Genomic DNA, 23,303 nt, shown 5'->3' on the forward strand with positions numbered 1-23,303 from the left:
TTTTACTGTATTAAAAGCCACTTAGCTGGTAAAAGGTTAAGGCACAGAGCAGTTCTTAAGCTTAAGTCATTCATGCCTTTAGGTCTTTGTTCTTAAGCTTAAGTCATTTACCAGCACTGTGACAGTTTTTCAAGCAGGAAGATGGGATAAATTAAGGCAAGAAGATGGGATAAAGTAAAGAAGAACAGGATGGAGTTTTCAAAGAAGCACATCTCGCAACAAGTTAGATTTACCTCTGTACACTTGGATGAAGTTAGCCCTTCACCTTATTCTTTGAGACCCATAAGTGAGGGAAAGCAGAGAGCAGAGAACCAGCAAGACCCCTCCACTGTCACTGGGTGAAGCATTTCTGAGTTACCAGGTTCCTCACGGCAGCTTTCACATCCTTGTTCCTCAGGCTGTAGATGATGGGGTTGAGCATGGGGGTCACCACCCCATAGAAGAGGGAGATGTGCTTGTCTGCAAGATCCTCTTTGTCTGCCCCCAGGGGGTCCTTAGACTTGGGCTTCCCATACATGAAGAGGATGGTCCCATAGAAGATGACCACCACAGTGAGGTGGGCAGAGCAGGTGGAGAAGGCCTTTTTCCTCCCCTCTGCTGAGGGGATCTTCAAAATGGTAATGATGATGAACACATAGGAGAAAGAGATGAACAGAACTGGGATCCCCAGGAAGAGCACATTGGCAACTGCCATACTGATGACATTGATGGAGATGTCAGCACAGGCCAGCTTCAGGACAGCTAGGATCTCACAGCTGAAGTGGTTGATGATGTTGTCCCCACAGAAAGGCAGTTGCATTGCTAGGGATACCTGCACTGTGGCAGTGGTGCTTCCAGCTGCCCAGGAGCTGGCAGCCATGGGCACATAGACAGCCTTGCTCATGACCTCAGCGTACCGCAGGGGGTTGCAGATGGCCACATAGCGATCAAATGCCATCATGCCCAGAAGCACACACTCTGTGGCTCCCATGGCAAAGGAAAGAAACATCTGCATGGCACAGGCTGGGAAGGAGATGGTTTTCCTGGGGGTCAGGAAGCTGTCAAGAATGAGGGGCACTGAGGAGGTGGTGTAGCAGATCTCGAGGAAGGAGAGGTTCCCCAGGAAGAAGTACATGGGCGTGTGGAGGCGGGGGTCCAGGATGGTCACCAGGATGAGGAGCCCGTTGCCCAGCAGGATCGCCAGGTACATGAGCAGGATGAGCACGAAGAACGTCTTCTCCAGCTTTGGGTGGGCTGAGAGGCCCAGGAGGATGAAGCCTACCAGGGAGGAGGTCCCATTAGACCTGCCCATGATGCATCTGCTCTGTAGCCTGTAAGAATTGAAAAACCCAACTTCATGATTCTCTGATGCCTAAAATGACCAGAAAGTCAGTAAGAAAACTTGTCCTGCTGAGCAGCTAGAGAACAGCTCTAGAAATCTGGGGGGGTTCCTTGTTTTGTTCTAAGTAAAATAGAGAGAAATTGATCAAAATCTACCTTGTGATATTTGGCTGCCCATAGAGGTGTTTGCCATATCACCAGATTGGATTTAATTTTTAAAATCATACTCAAGATTTTTTTTTTTGTCTTTTAAGGCCACACCCAAGGCACATGGATGTTCCCAGGCTAGGGGTTGAATCTGAGCTGTAGCCACTGGCTTACTCCACAGCCACAGCAACGCCAGCTCCTAAACCTACTGAGTGAGGCCAGGGATCCAACCTGCATCCTCATGGATCCTAGTCGGATTCATTTCCACTGAGCCATGATGGGATCTCCAAATCATATTTAAGATTGACAGCACATATTTACTTCAAGTTTTACCATGTGTGGTCAGTTCATTTTAACCAATTTTGTGAAGTGTTACATTCCATTTGTATGATTTCCTCACACTCCAGACACCCCACCCCCCCACACACCCCTCCACCCATGGGCTACAGGACTGGTGGAAATAACTGATCTTCATTCTCAATTCCTGGCCATTCCCCTCTCCAAGCCCTTTTGGCTATTACCTTCCTGCTGTTACAATCCCAGGCCCCTGGGATATTCCGTCTCCTTCGTCCCTTCACTCACCTGCCAAACTCCTCAGGAGCATTTACCTGAGGATCTGGCCTTTGCCTACCCTTCAGTGCCTGGGCATCGTTAAGGCCCTTTTCTTCTCTGGGCTGCCACTTCCCTAACACTCACTCTGGCACAGATATTTTTAGAGGTGTGTCGTCCCAGGGACTAAGGGACCTCACAGATGTCTTGTTCCTTGACCTTCTGTCACATCACTGAGATGTCCTTTTCCTTCACGTTCGCCACATGCCACTTAGTCACAAGAGATGAAGCCAGGGATGGGGTAGGCCCACAGGAGTTTACATATTCTTCTAAAAGTGCTCACCTCCCTTTTTTATAAATAGGTTGCTAAAGAAAACTCACTTTTCTTCAGTCTGGGGAATAATCCAGAGGCCCCAAATAGTCAATCTGGTCTGAAAGTAGCAGCCAGAGGAGTTAGCGCCCGAAATGGATGAAAGCTGAGTTTTCTTGTATTTGTTCTGTGTTTCAGAAAAATCCGCAAGGGACCATCCACTGTCTATACGAAGCTATTTAAATCCCCCCCACCCCCAACCCCGTACTGGGATTACTCTAGTCCCTGAAGTGATTTAAAGTTTAGAAAATGAAGTGACACATTTTAGAAATTTTATACATCTGAGATTGTGTCCCCAAGATCCAATTATTCTGAAGTCTCTCCAGAAATCCTTTCTTCCCCCCAAGCCCCCACTTTCTCTGTATCCACCCTGCTGAGTTACTGGAAAGCATGAGACAAGAAGGGTCACTCTGGTCCTGCCCCCAGTTAGTGAGAACTCTCAGCAGAGCCCATGGTCACTGTGGGAGAATATGAAACTCACTGCTCAGGACAAGTCCCTGTAGCATCCCCGGTATGTCCAAATTCTGGATCTCAGGGCTGGAAAGAAGCAAATGACCTAGACGGTTGCCTCTTGTCTATGTCCCATCAAATAGATCCTGAGTGCCTACCATGGGCCAGGCCTTTAAAGGGCATTGGGAGAGTCACAAACGAATCTGGTTCTGGTCCCTGCCATCATGGTGTCACAGGTACCACAGCTGTGGGCTTAAAAGAGGTCAGTTTATTGCAGAAAGGATGTCCTTTTGTTTGAAGTCTTTCTTAGTCTTTCTTATCCTCTCTGGAGAATAAAGTTTTTGCTGGGGTAGGTAAGGAGCAGTGGACCACTGTCATGGAAGGCAGAAAGGGATGTAGGAACTGTATTTCTTACACATCTTTTGCCTAATCCTCCTTATTTTAGCAGCACTCCCCTTCATCCCTGGTCCCAGAGGGACCTGGTGGAGAGTGCTATAGGTCCGGTTGTGGCTCAGCTCTCCTGGTTTCTGGCTTAGGATTTGGCTGCATCAGATCTGCTATGGAAATGAGCATTAGTCCACTTTACAGCCTTCAAAATGTCACTCTGTTATCTCCCTTCTCCTCCTTAACCTTGTTGATTTTGTCATTAAAAACAAAAATTAAAGAAAACCAGAAAAAAAAATTAGTGTGGGTTTCAGGAAGGAGCAAATTAGATGACAGTGCTCAGTCTTCCTTTATGCCTCGGTCCTGATTCCATGTAGTTTCTAACGCCCTCTCTCATTTTCTTTTCTTTTTTCTTTTTTTTGGCCTTTTCTAGGGCCACATATGTGGCATATGAAGATTCCCAGGCTAGGGGTCTAATCGGAGCTGTAGCCACCGGCCTATGCTAGAGCCTACACCACAGCTCTTGGCAACGCCGGATCATTAACCCACTGAGCAAGGCCAGGAATCGAACCCGCAACCTCACCGTTCCTAGTCGGATTCGTTAACCACTGTACCACGATGGGAACTCCTCTTATTTTCTTTATGTTAGTTGTTGATTCTTCTATGTTTCTCTCCTGCTAGAATGTAAGTTTTACAGAGACAGAGATTTTTTTTTTCCTGCATTATTCTCAAATGTATCCCGAGTGTAAAAACTGGACCTGGCTCACAGTCGGCACTCCATGAATAGTTGCTGAATGAATTATTAAGTGAATTTGTGACCCACTCTTGTTTTCTTCTTTGCCCCATGTTAGCTCTTCTTTTTTATGTGTTATTTTATATCTATCCCATCTTTTTAATTTCCGTAAACACTTTATGATGCACATAATGTATTGGTACAGTAGACCATCTATGTTTTATAAATAAATAAATACACTGTGTATTTTGTAAAAAACTATGATTATAAAACCTAGGAGACTGAAGTTCCTGTTGTGGCTCCGTGGTTAACAAACCCGAATAGTATCCATGAAGACGTGAATTCGATCCCTGGCCTTGCTCAGTGGGTTTAAGATCTGGCATTGCCGTGAGCTGTGGTGTAGGTTGCAGATGCAGCTTGGATCCCGCGTTGGCTGTGGCTGTGGTGTTGGCCGGCAGCTACAGCTCTGATTCAACCCCTAGCCTGGGAATTTCCATATGCTGTGGGTGCTGCCCTAAAAAGACAAAAAGACCATAAAATAAAATAAAAAATAAAACCTAGGAGACCGTTGACCTTAGATACCTGGCTTTGGCTCTGGCTACATCCTTTCAAATATTCAACAAAACCTGTCCTTTCTAAGCGGCTCTTAAACACTGTAAACCTCTCTTAGGTAGAGCAGCATTGCAGAATTCAGGACTTTTGGCCCCATTCAGAGGTCTGCCAGCTTCCTTTGTTTGCAACATACACATTTTTTTTCTGCCAGAGGCCACCCCTGGTGAAGAAGGGCTGCTGACTGCCCTCACCAAGATTTTAGAAAGTCACCCCTAAGCTGTAAGGTGCCTTGATGGTCTGCTTTGGTGTCTCTCTCTTCCCTCTTTGGGTTTCTCCCCAAACTCTTTTTTTTTCCATTTTTTTATTACTCAAATGAATTTATCACATCTGTAGTTGTATAATGATCATAACAATCTGATTTCACAGGATTTCCATCCCACAGCCCAGGCACATCCCTCCACCCCCCAAACTTCTCCTCCGGAGACCATAAGTTTTTCAATGTCTGTGAGTCAGCATCTGTTCTGCAAAGAAGTTCAGTCTGTCCTTTTTTCAGATTCCACATGTCAGTGAAAGCATTTGATGTTGGTGTCTCATTGTATGGCTGACTTCTCCCCAAACTCTTCCCCAGCCCACTGCCCCCTAGTACCCTACTCATGGGCTGGGGTCCCCCTGTGGAAAGCTCAGGGACAAGTGGAAGAGAAGATCCCACACCATTGCCTCAGCTGTTATAATTGGTCCCAATACTGCCAGGAACATGGGAATCAGAATACACATCACAGGGACAACCTGACTCACTTCTGCTCTTTACGGGAGTTGTGCACATGTTAGGTCTTGACATCTTATTACGTTCGTGTACCTTTAAACCCTTTCTGTACTTTTCTGGAATGAAGAGATAGTACTGGGAGAAGGAGATATAGGTATGATAGTAATGAGGTTAAGTAAATGTTCTGTACATCTTAATTTAAATGGTACATATGTATTCTCTTCCTACTGAAAATATCCAGAAACTATGAAAAACTCAATAGCACCTGTAGTACCCAGATGGTGGTGTCCAGATGCCAATCCTCACTAAGGGAAACAAGAGCTCCTTAGATAAAATGGTGGTTTCCAGTTCTGGAAAGGAACTGTACCTGTTGAGCCTGGAATATCTTTTTTTAAAATAAACTAATAATTTATTCCATCTTCATGATTATAGGCTTTACAGGGCAGGGCGGGTAAACAAGGCAAATAAAGCAAACTTTTCTTCCCCCATTTAACCAGATGTGGCATTTTTGGCATTTTTGATATACAGGTTGACTTAATACACAGACTTAAGTCGAAAGCTGGCAACAGCACATCGTTGCAATTTAGGATCTTCTTCCATAGCTGCTCCAAGGATCTTAATTCCTGAACTACACCATGAGCTCTGAAACGATGTTCACTTCAGCATTCTTGAAGCTTTCATATCTTTTTTTTTTTTGTCTTTTTGCCATTTCTTGGGCAGCTCCTGCAGCATATGGAGGTTTCCAGGCTAGGGGTCAAATCGGAGCTGTAGCCACTGGCCTACGCCAGAGCCACAGCAACGGTGGATCCGAGCCACGTCTGCAACCTACACATCTCACGGCAACACCGGATCCTTAACCCACTGAGCAAGGCCAGGGATCAAACCCGCAACCCCTTGTTTCCTAGTCAGATTCGTTAACCACTGAGCCACGACGGGAACTCCTAAAGCTTTCACATCTTAATAGGAGATCAGGCACCTCTTATTAAGGCAGGGAACTGTTAAAAGCTGTCTTCATCTTTGATAACCCAGCTCATCGGCAATCTTTTTTTTTTTTTTTTTTTTAATCTTTTTAGGGCTGCACCTGCGGCGTACGAAGGTTCCCAGGCTAGGGGTTGAACTGGAGTTGTCGCTGCCGGCCTAAACCACAGCCACAGCAACGAGAGATCCAAGCCGAGTCTGCTACCTACAACACAGCTCTCCGCAACGCCGGATCCTTAACCCTCTGAGCAAGGCCACGGATCAAACCTGCATCCTCATGGATACTAGTCAGATTCCTTTCCCCTGAGCCATAATGGGAACTCCCTACCAGCAATTTTAGCAGTTAAATTACTATACCAAAATAAAACTGAGCTGCAAAGCATTGATTGAAACTTTTGCTTGGAACCATTTCCAGAGCATTAGCTCCCTGAGAGAAAGGAGATCCTCACCAATTGCTTCACGAACAATTACCCCAGTACAGTGTAGTATAAAGTCCTTTGCAGCATAACTCAAGAGGTCAGGCAACCTTGATCATCCTGGGACAATCTTATCTATATTTACATACAAGATACATTTAAAACTGATCCCAGACAAGTATTTCAACCATAATCCCAAATAATCCCATCATTTAGAACACCAAGTTCCTGGGGAGATGCCAAAGCCAGAAATCTCTAAGCAGAGAGTGACAGTTCATCACCTTTTGCAAGTGAGAGAGAAAGCAGGGAGGAAAAGTCCTCCCTCCTAAACTCATCAGATAGATAGCTATCTTTACAGCTTTAATTGACTTGCAATCTAGGGTCTTCAATTTCCTGATTTGAGGAGTCCATTTTCAAGGTGACTCTCAAGGTCAAGAAGAGCTATTAGGCTTTTCTTTGCCATGGCCCATGAACTCTAGTCCTTCAAGGGGAATCTCCTTCTCCTTTATTGCTTTCTGAACACATTGCTTGTAATGCTAGAAGAGGTCGGTGCATGGGTCCCTGGAGCCCTCCCCCTTGAGGAACTTCTTGGCAAACCAACTCTTGAAGCACTAGTCTTACTCATGCTTCATGTCGGTGCAAGCCTCCCCTACGCTGTTCGTGGCATCAGCGACTGTGCAGTGGAGCCTGGAACATCTTGACATAACCAGAAAACAAGGAAGCCGCAAAGATACTAGGGTCCTGGAGTTCCCTTGTGGTGTAGCGGGTTAAGCATCTGGAGTTGTCACTGAAGCTGCTTGAGTTGCTGCTGTGGCACATATCCTGTCCCTGGCCTGGAAATTTTCACATGCTGTGGGTGTGGCAAAAAGAAAAAGATACTAGGGTTCTGTCAAAAGATCTCAGGAGCCATGAGCTCATCACTATACTGAAACGGAAACCTCTCAAGTATCTAGATCTAACCACCAATTTATAAGAATACATGGATAGATACTAAAGGACCGCAAAATGCAGACTATAGTAATGTGATGTTGTGACTTATGGGAAGTAGATACCCATTTGTTTAGATGACCAAAATGTATTTCTTATATATATTTCATCTTTGCCCACAGTTCCTGGCTCACAGCTGCCAAAACCTTTCATGGCTCTTAAAATTCTTGGAATTTCCTGAGTGATAAGAGCAATGGGAACAACTTTCTTCATAACATTTAGTCTTTTGTCCTCAGTTCCTGAAAAACACTTTAGAATCAAAAAGGTGGAGCAAGTGTCTTGTTATCCGTAAAAAGTCCATTTCAACCACAATTACATGACTTTTGGAAAGCACTTAAGTTTGGAGCTGGTTGCCAGGGGGACCAGTCCTGAACAGAGGGTTGGAACTTTCAGTCTGAGCCCCTGATTTCCAGGGAGGGGCTGGAGGTTGACTTAATCACTAATAATGGACAGTGATTTAACCAGTCCTGCCTATTTAAATGCAGCCTCCACACAACCCCTGGGGGCATAGTCGGGAGAGCTCCCCAGCTGGAAATCACATAGAGATTTGGAAGAGTGCTGTGTTAGGAGAGACCATGGAAGGTCCACACTCTTTCCCCATACCTTGCCCTATACACCCCTTCCACCTCGCTGTTCCTGAGTTATATCCCCTTGTAATAAGCCAGTGATCTAGTAAGTGAAATGTTTCTCTGAGTTCTATGAGCCTATCTAGCAAACTAATCAAACCCAAGTAGGGGGTTGTTGGAACCTCCAATATCTCTCGTCAGTCAGAAACATAGGCAGCAACCAAGGCTTGCAGCTAATGTCTAAAGTGGCAGGGGTAGGGTGGAGGGGATGGGGAGAGCAGTCTTGTAGGACTGAGCCTTTAATCTGGGGAATCTGCTTCTGTCTCCTGGTAGATCATGTCAGAACTGAGTTAAATTGTAGGACACTCAGCAGGTGTCTGAGAATGGCATGGTGGGAGGTAGCAAACCCCGACTCTATGCCCACACATTGAAACTGGTACCAGAACTCTTAGGTGAACTACAATTTCCCCTACTGGGAAACTATTCCTTCCCCAAAACTGTAAGTTAAAAAAGAGGGAGAGGGAAGGGAGAAAAAAAAAAAAGAGAGAGAAATATAGAGTAAAAGGGGCTAATTATCATATATAATCTTATTTGGATTCTGGCTCAAATAAACTAAGATATTAAAGCATTTATAAAACACTTAGTGAAATAAAACTACTGGATAATTGATGATAGCAATGGATTACTTTTGAGTTTTAGGTATAATAATAGTATTGTCAGACCTAAGTTTGTTTGCTTGATGTACAATGAGGTCAAACAAACCGGAATGTCAGAGAAAAGTTTATTAATCAAGGAGGTGCCAACCCAGAAGACAGGAAACCTAGATGTGTCTCAAACCCATCCTGCTGGCTGGCTGGGGCGTAAGTTTGCAGACTTCCTGGCACCTTCGAGTCGCTCCATGTGTCACTGGTGATTGTGATTGATCTGTGTGTTTCTGCAAAGCAAACTAGTAAATCATGCTCTTGTGATTTGTTAACATCTTTCTAAGAGAGAGAAAAAGCCATGGTTGAGGCATTTTATTATTTACTTAGAGCCTTCATGATGGTTCAGGAGTTTCAGTTCTGAATTAACCCTCCTGGTGTCATCAGTTTTAAGTCCACTTGGAGCCAGCTGGTTGAAGCCACAGGACACTTGCCCAATAGTTTGAGGTCATAAATCAAGGCATCAGTTTAAGGTAATAATCATGAGAAAGATTTTGTTGGGCTTGCTTGTCCTTTGTTTCTGCCTTTGCTTGCTTTCCTAAACCATAGCTGTTTGAATCCACTCTTTTTAAATTTTATTATTATTGTTTATTTATTTTTTTGTCTTTTTGCCATTTCTAGGGCCGCTCCTATGGCATATGGAGGTTCCCAGGCTAGGGGTCGAATCAGAGCTGTAGCTGCTGTCCTACACCAGAGCCACAGCAATGTGGGATCCTAATCCACTGAGCAAGGCCAAGGATCGAACCCACAACCTCATAGTTCCTAGTCGGATTCATTAACCACTGAGCCACGACGGGAACGCCTAAATTTTATTGTTGTTATTATTGTTATTATTTTGCTTTTTTGCTTTTTAAGGCTGCACCCATGGCCTATGGAAGCTCCTAGGCTAGGGGTTGAACCAGAGCTACAGCTGCTGGCCTACATCACAACCACAGCAACGTGGGATCCAAGCCACATCTGCAATCTACACCACAGCTCACAGCAATGCCAGATCCCTGACCCTCTGAGCAAGGCCATGGATCGAACCTGCATCCTCATGGACACCAGTCAGATTCGTTTCTGTTAAGCCACAGTGGGAACTCCTGAATCTGCTTTTTGGAACACAGGGAAATTCTAGGAGACTAAAGTCTTTTTTTTTTTTTTACACACGAGAAACAGGGAATCTCGTAAAGCTATTTTATACCCAGGAGGGAAGGCCCTGCAGGGTCCTGCTTAGTTTCAATAGTAATTTACTTATATTTTGTAAGAGTACTAATTTTTGGAGATAAATGCTGAACTATTTAATAATGAAATGCTATGATCATCTAGCATTTGTTTCAAAATAATCCAGGAGAGGGAGAAATATTTCACGGGGGTATGGATGAGCCACACTGACCATGAGCAGATCGTTGATGAATAGTCATTTTATTATTCTCTTTATTTTTTTGTAAGTTTAGATTTTCCCCACAAAATGAAAGGAAAAAAAAGACTTTTCCAAGTCTTAGCTTATGTATTGCAGCCTCTATCTCTGCTGTTTATTTGTTTGTTTTGTTTGTTTTTGTTTCTTCTTCTTCTTCTTCTTCTTCTTTTTTTTTGTCTTTTTGCCATTTCTTGGGCCGCTCCCGCAGCATATGGAGGTTCCCAGGCTAGGGGTCGAATCGGAGCTGTAGCCACCGGCCTACACCAGAGCCACAGCAACATGGGATCTGAGCCACATCTGCGACCTACACCACTGCTCACGGCAAAGCCGGATCCTTAACCCACTGAGCAAGGCCAGGGATCGAACCCACAACCTCATGGTTCCTAGTTGGGTTCGTTAACCACTGAGCCATGACGGGAACTCCCTCTATCTCTGTTTTTATGGTTCTCTCGGGGCCTTCGATTTGTCATCTCTCCCTGCAGACCAACTTCTTTTTGCCAGGCATGTGGCCACATCAGACCTGGATTTATGTGGTCAAGAGCTCTATGCCAACAAGAGTCTCTATATCCAAATTCCAAATCACTTGGAGAGAAACTCTGATTAGCCCTGTTTTGGTCAAGAGTCCAATCATCTGCAGCCAGAGGGCCATGACTGTCCTCTCATCAGGTGCTAAAGGAGGAGACAGCCCACTGCTGGCAGGGCTTTCTAGCTGGCATACCACAGGCTCCAGATAGTCCAAGCTAAGTTCCCAGGGGGCCACTAAGCTCAACATGTAGTGACCTAAGTCCCCAGGTGAATTGCCTTCAGCCATGAGTAGATTTATCCACTTAACCCAGGATACATACAAATCCCTTTATTTTCTGTGTGTTTCAAGGCAAGAAAAAGATTGGGGAACACTAAACTAGAGAGGTGGACAGGGTAGGATGTTGGAAGATTTCAGAGAAGTTATATACAATATAAAATAAACTTCAAGATACAACCATGATAAAGAGAGGAGCTAGCCAAGGTCTGGTTCCAAAGCTTCTGATGTTAACACAACACTGTACTGCCTCACCCAACCAATCTACATGACATTTGTTAAGCATTGCCAGTGTCCAAGATTCTGGAAGGAGAACACATGTTATTTGAGCATTAGACCTTACATGGTGTTCCAATTTGGTTTTGCCAGGAAGCAAACTCTGAGATGGAGCCTGGGGTGCAGGGAGCTTATTCCCTAATGCTCTGGGGATCAGTACTGGTGGAAGGGAAGATAAGCAAGGAGGATTGGGCAGAGGCAGAAGTTGGGCTTTGATGTAGGCTTCAGTCAAACCTGGGGGACTCTGGTACTGGTACTGGGGTGGTCCTTCAGAGTTGTCCTAGTGGGAACAAGACATTTATATCCTTTTTTTTTTTTTTTGCTTTTTAGGGCCACACCTGTAGCATATGGAGGTTCCCAGGCTAGGGATCCAATCGGAGCTACAGCTGCCCGCCACAGCCACAGCCACGCTGGATCCAAGCCGTGTCTGTGACCTACACCATAGCTCACGGCAATGCCATATCCTTAATCCACTGAACAAGGCCAGGGATTGAACCTACAACCTTATGGTTCCCCTTCAGATTCATTTCTGATGCACCACAATGGGAATTCCATATCCTTAGATCAGTCAGTCATTGGATATGGGCTTCCCTGGGCAAGGCAGCATGACCTTGGGTGAGTCGGCTCTCTTCAGCTAAGAGCCCCCTTTAGCTAATTCCTGGAGCTGACAGCTGAAGGCTGTCTTCCAGCAGCACTTTCAGCAACTGGAGGAACACATCCTTCTGTCTTATAGAAAGATGGGGGGGGGGGCGCACGAGGTCAGAACTAGGAACATTTCTTTAAGCCAAAACTAGTGAAATGAAGTATGTTGAAAGGAAATTTTGCTCTACAAGTACGTTTCATTTTAAAGTTGGCTCCTGATTTATCAAGGTCAGGCTTAATCCCAAGTTGATATCCTCCTCCTACAGTGAGCTAGGAAGGACTTAGGTGGGATCTCTGCTCAATAGGGAAAGCAGAGGCACACAGGGTGGGACAGATAATACTGAGTCTGAAAGGGTGAAACAGCAACATGCCCCTGTGCCCCCACAGCCGGAGAGACTGTTGAAGGGGCCACACGGGCAGTAGCCACGGTCCGCATTTCTGCCCAAGATGAGCAGGAGGCCACTGTGGCCCAAGAGAGTATCATGCAAGAGGAGCCCAGGATGACCAAGCATGGCTGGCTGAGAGCATTTGTTTTCATTAGAACATTTTGATTCTCAGGAAAAGTTTCACTACTGATTGAGATGCTCCCACATTTTACCTCTGGACCTCTCGTCAGGTGCCCGGTGAACTGGCTCCGCCTTTCAGTTTTATCATTTCACTTGTCCTCCGACAGCCACCTTCTCCATCTTCTCCTGGTCACGTCTCGCCATCCTGACCCCAGACCCCCTGAAGATTGCTGTGCGCCCCTGCTCTGCTCTCCCCATATATCCATCCTTAACTCTCCAGACTACGTACAGGACCAGACTGTGTACTCAAGACTTACTGAGGGCAGGAAAACAAAGCTTAAAACCAGACACCAGCTATGAGAGCTCCCAGGCTAAGACCCTCCACACATGTATTGCAGGATCCACCTTCCTTACCCTCAGAGCAAATGCCCTATGTGGAATTTACATGGTTCCAAGTCTTCTGAGTCTTGAAGAAAGGAAGAAAGCCAACTTCATTCCCATCTCCAGTCTCAGCTCTGCCTCCAAGAAAAACAAAATTTGAAGATGTGCCGTTTCACCTCTAATGAAGATTTTTTTTTTTTAACTGCTAGGTCATGAAATTTCACCCCACACTGTCTTCAGTGCCTCCTTTTAAGAGTAGAACTTTGAATCTTTATTTAACACATAGGTGTACTAAGCTGTTTTTCTCAGAAGGAGCAACCTGCCCTCAAAGTGAATTCAGACTTGCCCAGTAGAGTAGCAGGAAAATCGCTAATTGATTTCAGAAGTATTCTACTTCCATCCCCTCAAGTCACACTCCCATCAGGTTAGAGGTTTCATTGTTTTTGAAAATTAGGTCGAGTAACAGATAAAATTCTGTATAATTCAATGTAATACATGTGTAATTCCATCTTTTGCTAATCACTCTTTATGCATATCTTCTTTGGGAGACACATTCATGGGTGAAAACAGCCAAGAGGCACAGAACTACAGGGACATCTGTCTTCCAAACATCACTGGGTGAAGTGTTTCTGACTCACCAGGCTCCTCACAGCCACCTTTACATCCTTGTTCCTCAGGCTGTAGATAATGGGGTTGAGCATGGGGGTCACCACCCCATAGAAGAGGGAGGTGAGCTTGTCTGCAAGGTCCTGTTTATCAGCCCCCAGGGGGTCCTTGGATTTGGGCTTCCCATACATGAAGAGGATGGTTCCATAGAAGACAAGCACGACTGTGAGGTGGGCAGAGCAGGTGGAGAAGGCCTTTTTCCTCCCCTCAGCCGAGGGGATCCTCAGGATGGTGGTGAGGATGAAGATGTAGGAGATAAAGATGAACAGAACTGGGATCCCCAGGAAGAGCACATTTGTCACCCCCATACTGATGACATTGATGGAGATGTCAGCACAGGCCAGCTTCAGGACAGCCAGGATCTCACAGGTGAAGTGGTTGATGACGTAGTTCCCACAGAAGGGCAGCCTCATAGCAAGGGATGTTTGAACCATGGAAGCAGCACTTCCAGCTGCCCAGGAGCTGGCAGCCATGGGCACATAGGTGGCCTTGCTCATGACCACTGGGTACCTCAGGGGGTTGCAGATGGCCACGTAGCGATCAAATGCCATCATGCCCAGAAGCACACACTCTGTGGCTCCCATGGCAAAGGAGAGAAACATCTGCATGGCACAGGCTGGGAAGGAGATGGTTTTCCTGGGGGTCAGGAAGCTGTCAAGAATGAGGGGCACTGAGGAGGTGGTGTAGCAGATGTCGAGGAAGGAGAGGTTCCCCAGGAAGAAGTACATGGGCGTGTGGAGGCGGGAGTCCAGGATGGTCACCAGGATGAGGAGCCCGTTGCCCAGCAGGATCGCCAGGTACGTGAGCAGGATGAGCACGAAGAACGTCTTCTCCAGCTTTGGGTGGGCTGAGAGGCCCAGGAGGATGAACTCTGTCACAGAGGCTGTCTGGTTGGCACTTGCCATGGTATATCCCCTCTTTCAACTGAATAAAAAACTCACTTATCCAAACCCAATATCCTTTGTCTCCTGTAGGTCCAGGGCATCTGGTCTGAAGGTCCAGTCAGGCTGAGTGATTAGAAAACAGTTCTGAAAGCCCAGAGTCTCTTTCTTTCCTAGAAAAAAGGAGCAATAAGATCAGAATTTACTTTGGGGTCATAGAATATCAAATTTACAATGTTTAAAATAATGATTCTGCTAATTTAATTCATTTGATTAGAGACAAGACACACAACACATTCATTTTAGTGGTTCTATGTCCTCTGTGGCAGTTCATCTCATTAGATATTGATCCAAAAAAATGGCCTTCAGGTTTGCTCCATGTTCTCCCACTTTGTGCTTAGTATTAGGTAAATCATTTGTTGTGAATACTCACTCTATTTCTCCAGAAAATACACTTCTGTTGTTGCTAAGATCTCTTTTCTCATGAGTACCACTCCGTCCATCTGTCCATCCATCCACCCATCTGTTTGTGTCTGAACATGCATCTATCCATCAAAACACTTGTTGATCACCCACTGATCACCCATGAGAATTCCTATGAGGCACAGGGGTGACCCATGGCCCAGGCTTAAATGGGCTCTCAACCTGCAAGCGAGAGGAAGCAGAAGGATTCAGGAGGGGCCAGAACATCCAAAAGGACATGCATGGTGTTGGTAGAACAAGGGTCAGGAAAGGCACCTTAGGTGATATAGAATCCAGCTGGGCTTCTAAGGGCAGAAGGATATTGGACAAAGAGAGATATCTTGGGGGAAGTTTCCAAGGTAACTTTTTGATCTGTAAATGCTGAGATGTTCCTAATAGTTTGAATCTGATGTTCTATAATGTTCCACAGAGGACTGTCTCCAAAAACCTACAGTGGCTCACAACCTTTGGAAATCCAGTTGTCTTAGATAACTATGCAGTGCTTTTTCTCTTTTTTCTGTCTTGAATATTTGAGATATAACATGTAAGTTTAAGGTGTACAGTGTATTTCTTGATATATTTATATATTGTAATATGACTGCTATTGTGATATTTGTCACATTATGTAATTATAGTGAAATATTTTTGTTTCTTTTCACTATACGGTGCATCAAGTCATGGGGTTATTTATTACTCATTGCAAGTTTGTGCCTTTAAACAACATCTACTTTGTTTTATTATTTTTTGTTATCATTCCCTCTTGTGAATGACTACATAGGAATCAGTGGATATTGGTTCTTGAACTTTTTGGCTAAGATGCTGGATATATCTCCCAGACTAATACCCTGTCACAGATTATGCTCACAAGTAATCTATTCCAACCCTGTCTCCCATTGTAGATCTTTTTCTGCACCACACTGATGCATAGGCTTTTCCGTTTCAGCTTGATTTCCTCTATGATGAAGAGCCTACTGTGTTCCCAAACAGCCTATTCCATATTTATACAGCTCTAGCATATTAGAAAATTCTTGTTTGTATTGAGTCATGCTGGCAGTTTTCTAAGTTTTTCTTATTCATATGATGGTGGTCAGCTTCCTTCGAGAATTGCATTCATTTTGTGCAATTTGTCTGTGAGTGCAGAGGCTGTATTCTAATTTAGGCTGGGTAGGTTCTGTACCTTTCTCCTTTCTTAGAACCTCATGTTACCCTCTTCTGTGTTGTGATTGAAAGAGATCAGTGATGTTCAAACTCTTTAAGAAAGAGAATTTTTGTTGTCTTAAATTTGGACCCCCCCAAGTATAAAGCAGAACTGCTCTTGTTGAAGTGGGCAAGAGGGGCTCAGAAAGTCTGGGCTGCTCAGGCCATGAGGCCCCTCAGAGGCCAAATCACAGGGATGCACAAGCTCCATTTTCATTGTGGGTGATATAAATGGCACCCTTTGGAGTATAACAGGACAACTCCAGACATTTCCATGGCCACAAGTTGGACGGTGCTCCCTGGATTTATACAAGAAAAGGCTCTGGAACTGTGCGATCATCTCATCCAGGGGTTTCTCTGCAGTGAGGGGAATCCATGAAATTAGACAAAATTTCATAGGCATTTGTCATCTAGGTTTTTCTGACCAAGGATGAAAGAGTTTTGCCTGCCCCTCAGTCTTTATGATACCACTGAAATTGTCTCATTTCTTCCCCTCTCAAGTCCCAGCCCCTTTGAAAAATCAAATCAGAAGCTGGAAATGTCACTGTTCTAATAAAAGTTTGAGGATTACTCCTGCAAGGACTCTCACTTACCTTTTTCAGGAACCTACTGAGAAAGGGTCCAGATGGCTTGGGAACCTGGGCCAGAAATATCAACACTAGTTCAAAAGGCCCAGGCGGGAATGTCCACCTCTGATTTGAAGAAGGAGCAAAAGCCGGTTCCTCCCATTCTATCTTAGTTCTGTGTTTTAGGCCAAATCTCTAAAGGATCAACCAGTACATGCAGAAGGCATTTTGAAATCAGCACTGCACTTGAGACTCTTGTGTTCCCTGAAGTGATTAAAAGTTTGGAAATGAAATCATACAAAGTCAGGAAACTTTATACTTCTGGGACAATGTCCCCAAGATCCAATTATGCTGAAAGTACTTCAGGAAAACTTATCCTCCTGCTTTCATTCCTGCTAGAACTTTCCACTCTTAGGCCACTGAAGGACATCGGAGAAAGCATTTCCATGTGCTGCCTGAATTTCTGCAAACCTCAAACTTCTTGAAAAAAGCAGCTGGAGAGATAAGACTTATTTAGGAACTCTTTGTATTCATGGCATTTTGGAACAAGCAGCTGTGGACACAGTGCTTCTAAACTAACTGCTCAAGGTCATGGCTGTGGACACTTGAGAGAACTTCCATGAGCCATGGGGAGACTTCAAGGAGGAGGCAGTTTATGGCCAAGGACTGTGAGGAAGAATTTACACATGAAGAGATGGGAAAGGGATGGGGATAAGGGGACTACGATCCTGAGGCCAGGGCTTGGCACAGGTCTTGGGCTTGAGTATTTATTCCACAGCCTCAACAAGCCATTTGTTTGAAAAGAATCATGGAATAGGAGGTATGGAAAGAAGTCAAAGGAAGACATTCTAAGTTAGTGGAATCTGGAATGTGGTATGAACATTTAAAATGACCCCCCCCCCCCCCCCCGCAAAGGTGATTCTTTCTTACTGGGTTTCACAGCCTTGTATAACCTCCTCTTCTTTAGTAACTTCTTCTAAGCAAAAGAATATACTCTTTTGCTAGTTTTGATGAATAAAATTGACAGATTGGAGAGACCCATTTGGCAAGGAACTGAAAGAGGTTTCTGGCCAACAGACGGTGAAGAAGTGAGGTCCTCAGATCAATTACCCTCAAGGCATTGAACCCTGCCCACAACAGTGTAAGTGAGCTTGGAATTTAACCCTTCTCCAGTCAAACCATCAGATGAGATCCCAGCCCTAGCCAACATCTTGATTGCAGTCCTCTGAAAGACCCTGAAGCAGAGGACCCAGCTAATCTGTGCTCAGATTCGTGGCCCACAGGAACTGTGAAACAATACATGCATGTTCTTCTGAGCTATGAAGTTTTGGAGTGATTCATTGTGGAACAATAGGTAACAGATACATGGAGTATGGATGTAAGCTGTGCGGAAGAACCTTCGTAAGGGAAGAGATGACACATCGAGAAAAAAGTGGTCCAGTAAAGGACCTACTGCCAGGGGACATTAGTGACTGGAAAGTTTTTCCTCATTCTGGGCCAAAGCCTGCCTGTCTCCCTGCAGCTCAACCCTGGGTCTTTATTTGGCTCTTGGGGGCCACACAGGGCATGGTTATTTCCTCTTTTGCATATCAACCCTTCAAAGATAGGAACACAGAAAGTCATTACAGATATGCCCAGTTACACTGAAGATGTGAGCCTAAATAAAGCACAACCATCTGCAGTAACTCAACAAATAACTAGCAGTAATTAAACAGTAATTTCATGAATATGTAATAAAGTCCTGACCAAAAGCTATCCTGGCGAATCAGTCCACAGTGATGGCAAAGGAATCTCAAGCCCTCAGATGATCTGCGTATAAGAGGAGCTTTTCGGTATTATTTATAACAAAGAAATAGTAACAAATGCAAGAAGAAGCCCCCAGTAGAATACACCTCCCTTCTGAAATGAGGCTGCTAGAAAGTTCGCTAGACAAATTTATGGCTTCCCAATAGCAGTCACTATTAAGAATCCATACATTTAGACGGTAATCCATTTTTTGGGTGAAATTTACTCAATGAAATGTATAAATCTTAAGTGTATCGTCCAGTGAGTTTTGACAGATGTACCCATCCATGTAACCAAAATCCTATCAAGTTATGGAATATTTCTAAAATAACAGACAGTAATTTTGATAGTTAACGTAAGACAGTTTTCCCATGTCCCTTACCAGTCAATCCCCAAAACCACCCTGTTGGAGCAATTCCCATTGTTCTAATGATTTTTCATCATTGCTTAAGTATTTTACCTTTTCAGAAACATCACATAAATAGAATCTCGTGCAAGTCTTTATTCAGAATAATGTTTTTGAGATCTGTTGTGTTGTTACATGGTTTTATAATTTATTCCTTTTTATTACTGAGTAGTATTCCATTTTATGCACATCCTAGTTGGTTTATCCATTCTCCTTGTTGATGGACATCTGAACTGTTTTCTTGTTTCGGCTGTTATGGGGAAGGCCATCATTAACCTTCCCATATAAGTCTTTTTGTAGACACGTATTTCAACTTCTTTGGCTTAATACTTGAGAATGGAATTTCTGTGTCATAGCATAGTTATAGACTTAGCTGTCTAAGAAATGGATATATCTTTTGTGTACCTCTTTACACTTTTATCAGAAAAGCACAAGAGTTCTTGTGTCACATTCTTGCCAACATTTGGTGTTGTCAGTCTGAAATTTTAACAACACTGGTTGATATGTAGTAGCATCTCATTGTGGTTTTCATCTGTATTTTCCTGATAGCTAATGATATTGAGCACTTTTTCATGTGATCATTGGTCATTCCTCTATCTTTTTTGTCAATTATCTGTTCAAACATTTTGTCCGTTGTTATACTTTTCTGTTGTTTTTTAAAAAATACTGAGTTGGGAGTTCCCATCCTGGCACGGCAGAAACGAATCCGACTAGGAACCATGAAGTCGCGGGTTCTATACCTGGCCTCGCTCAGTGGGTTAAGGATCCAGCGTTGCCGTTAAGCTGTGGTGTAGGTTGCAGACACGGCTCAGATCTGGCATTGCTGTGGCTGTGGCGTGGGCCAGCAGCAACAGCTCCGATTAGACCCCTAGGCTGGGAACCTCCATATGCCACGAATGCGGCCCTTTAAAGACAAAAAGACAAAAAACAAACAAACAAAAAAACTGAGTTGTAGGAAGTCTTTATATATTTTAGAAACAAATCCTTTGTTAGATATGTGTACTGTGAATATTCTACCAGCCTGTGATTTGCATATTTTCTTAATAATGTATTCTGCTGAGCAGATGTTTTAAATTTTGATGAAATCTGTCACTCTTTTTCTTTTTTGGTTATTGCGTTCCATATCCTAAGAAAATTTTGCATGCTGCTAGTCACAAAGATGTTTTTTCTATATTTTTATTATAAAAACTTATAGTTTCGACTTTTATGTTTATGTCTATGGTTCATAGTGAATTAATTTTTTGGGGGGGATCTAGTTATACCAGTTACTGAGAAAAGGATATGAAAATCTCTAATTCTTACTGTGGTTCTCTCTCTCCCTTTAAATATGTCCATTTCTTATTCATATTATTTTGAGGCTTAGTTACGAGGTGAATACACATTCAGGATTTTTTTTTTTTTTTTTTTTTTTTGCTTTTAAAGGCTGTATATGTGGAGGTTGCCAGGCTAGGGGTTGAATCGGAGCTACAGCTGCTAGCCTATTCCACAGCCATAGCAACACAGGATCCAAGCTTCGTCTGCAACCTGCACCACAACCCACAGCAATGCCAGTTCCTTAACCCACTGAGCGAGGCCAGGGATCAAACCTGCGCCTCATGATTAAAAGTCTGATTCATTTCTGCGGCACCACAACAGGAATTTGTGAATCCCACATTCAGGATTTTATGTCTTCCTGATTATTTGATAACTTATCATTATGAAATGTCCCTCTTTATCCTGGTAATACTCTTTGTCTTCAAATATACTTTGTTTGATACCAATATAACTCTTCACCTATTTGCCTGATACATACAACTGTATCCTGTCTAAAAATAAAGCACATGCTTTATTTTTTAAATGCTTCTTTTAGACAGGATACAGTTGTCTTACCTTTTTACCCAGTCTCATGGTCTCTGTATTTTAATTTGTAAGTTTAATCCACTTCTACTTAATGTAATTATGAAGTAGTAGGTTTAGGTTTTCTATTTTGTTGTTGTTGTTTTCTGTTTATTGCATCTATTTGTTTTCATCTGTTCCTCTTTTCCTTCAGTGTCATGGGTTAATTGAATTGTTCTTAGAACTAACCTTATTTTAATGTATCTATTGGCTTTTTAGCTATATTTCTTTGCTTTATTTTTCCAGTGGTTGCTCTAGAGATACTGTATACATCTGAAACTTTTAGCTGTTTCAAAATTCTTACTCAAACAAGGATACAGAAATCAACTAGGCAAACAAATAAATGAATCAACCTGAGTGCCAGACTACTTCTACCAGGATATTCTAGGTACTTGCTACTCAAAAGTGTGGTCTCACACCAGCAACATCACATGAGATTGTGTTAGAACTGCAGAGTTTCCAGGCCCACTCCAGATTTACTGAGCCATAATGTGCATTTTGACAAAATCCCCTGGTGAATTATATGCATATTAAAGTTTGGCAAGTACTACCTTCAATAATTAATGGATATTCTGGAATAATACAGAACAGATGTTAGACACATCAGAACCCCTATTTGGCAATGTCCATCACTTCTTGGGTTTTACCACACCATGCTCTTTGTGGGTCACATTGGGTAGTTTTGTTTGCTCCTCAGTTATGAGCATTATTCCTAGACTGTCTACAACCTTATGATTGCCTTTTGTCGTACACTAAGTTAAAACAGATGCTTAGCTTCCTGAATTATCCTGAAAGCTGATACTCACACCTAGCCCCCACAAAATAGAAAATGCACAATGCCTTTGTTTCATGCAATGACACATTCTTTGTGTGTGTGTGTGTGTGTGTGTGTGAAATGATGTCTTCTTTCTACCTCCACAGTTGTGTTATTCTTGAAATGGAATAACTTTTGGACTGAAATGGTGGCTCTCTTGAAACCCAGACAACCTGCTTCTGAAGGAATGTGATATGGTCCTATTGTTAGAAATAGAGTGATCATTGTCTAGGTTTCCTAGGTAATAGACTCCAAGGGATTCAGCATGTGAATTTTGGTGGGACACAAAAATTCAGTCCATAGCAGCCTTCATTATGTAAAAGCAGCCCTATTGCCTCCTCATGAGCAGGGTCAGTTATATGCCACTAGGATAGTGCCTCCTTTCCTTGCGTGCTGGTCTCTTGGCATGAGAAGTCCAATATGACTGGGGGATAGCCATAGTTCAATAGATATAACAGAATAGAAAGTCCAGTACTCTCTTTGGCAGCACATATACAGAAATTGGAACTATGCTGAGAAGATTAGCATGGCCCCTGTCTGATGTACAAATTCCTGAAGCATTCCATAGTTTTAAGATGGGGAAAAAAAAAAAAGCCTAGAATTTTGACCTTACATTTATGGCCATTTGGCTGTCAACAATGGCACCAATACAGTTCAGTGGGGGAAAAGATAGTCTTTTATTTTTATTTTATTTTTTTGTCTTTTTGCCTTTTCTAGAGCCGCTCCCACGGCATATGGAGGTTCCCAGGCTGTGGGTCTAACTGGAGCTGTAGCTGCCAGCCTACACCAGAGCCACAGCAACACGGGATCCCAGATGCGTCTGCAACCTACACACGGCTCACGGCAATGCCAGATCCTTAACCCACTGAGTGAGGCCAGGGATCAAACCCACAACCTCATGGTTCCTAGTCAGATTCATTAAGCACTGAGCCATGACGGGAACTCCAAAAAGATAGTCTTTTAAGAAAATGGTGCTAAAACAGTTGGATATTCATATGGAAAAAATGAATGAGCTCCTTGCCTCACAGCATACAAAAAATTAACTCAAAATTGGTCACAGACCTAAATTAAAAATATAAAATCATACAACTTCTAGAAGAAAACATAGGAGAAGATCTTTGGGACCTTGGGTTAAGTAAGGATTCCTTAAATAAGGCACCAATTTGGGGGACTTCCCTGGTAGCTCAGGGGGTTAAGGATCCAGCATTGCCACTGCTGTGGCTTGTGTCGCTGCTGTGGTGTGGGCTCAGTCCCTGGCCCTGAAACTTCTACATGCCTTGGGCAAGGCCAAAAAGCCACCAATTTTTTTTTGTCTTTTTAGCTATTTCTTGGGCCGCTCCCGCGGCATATGGATGTTCCCAGGATAGGGGTTGAATCAGAGCTGTAGCCACCAGCCTACACCAGAGCCACAGCAACGCAGGATCCGAGCCACATCTGCAACCTACACCACAGCTCACAGCAACGCGGGATCGTTAACCCACTGAGCAAGGGCAGGGACCGAACCCACAACCTCATGGTTCCTAGTCGGATTCGTTAACCACTGCGCCACGACGGGAACTCCCCACCAAATTTTTAAATATGATAAATTGTACTACAAAATTTAAAACTTTTTTCAAGGGGATGACACCATAAAAAATGAAAAGACAAATATAAAGGACTGAAAGTACCTACAAATTATATATATGATAAAGGTCTTGTATCCAGGCTACGTACAGAACTCTTACATGTGACT

General features: G+C 43.6%; 2 protein-coding genes and 2 pseudogenes across 2 annotated transcripts; 1 reads left to right on the plus strand and 3 right to left on the minus strand.

The window, feature by feature from the left end:
• Positions 1 to 331: 331 nt before the first annotated feature.
• Positions 332 to 1,291, minus strand: LOC125121299 (olfactory receptor 13C7-like). Its single transcript, XM_047769556.1, has one exon. The coding sequence runs from the start codon at positions 1,289 to 1,291 to the stop codon at positions 332 to 334; it is 960 nt and encodes a 319-aa protein (XP_047625512.1).
• Positions 1,292 to 7,093: 5,802 nt separating this feature from the next.
• On the minus strand, positions 7,094 to 7,315 carry LOC125121300 (TP53-regulated inhibitor of apoptosis 1-like; annotated as a pseudogene).
• Positions 7,316 to 13,530: 6,215 nt separating this feature from the next.
• Positions 13,531 to 14,490, minus strand: LOC125121301 (olfactory receptor 13C7). Its single transcript, XM_047769557.1, has one exon. It carries the CDS (start codon positions 14,488 to 14,490, stop codon positions 13,531 to 13,533), a length of 960 nt encoding a protein of 319 aa, XP_047625513.1.
• A 7,552-nt stretch (positions 14,491 to 22,042) lies between these two features.
• On the plus strand, positions 22,043 to 22,143 carry LOC125121686 (uncharacterized; annotated as a pseudogene).
• The last annotated feature ends 1,160 nt before the right edge of the window (positions 22,144 to 23,303 follow it).

This window comes from Phacochoerus africanus, chromosome 2, assembly GCF_016906955.1.
Source record: "Phacochoerus africanus isolate WHEZ1 chromosome 2, ROS_Pafr_v1, whole genome shotgun sequence".
Taxonomy (NCBI): domain Eukaryota; kingdom Metazoa; phylum Chordata; class Mammalia; order Artiodactyla; family Suidae; genus Phacochoerus; species Phacochoerus africanus.

Bases quoted from the DNA above. Each gene is read 5' to 3' on its own strand.
- LOC125121299 (XM_047769556.1), bottom strand. From the start codon at position 1,291: ATGGGCAGGTCTAATGGGACCTCCTCCCTGGTAGGCTTCATCCTCCTG.
- LOC125121301 (XM_047769557.1), bottom strand. From the start codon at position 14,490: ATGGCAAGTGCCAACCAGACAGCCTCTGTGACAGAGTTCATCCTCCTG.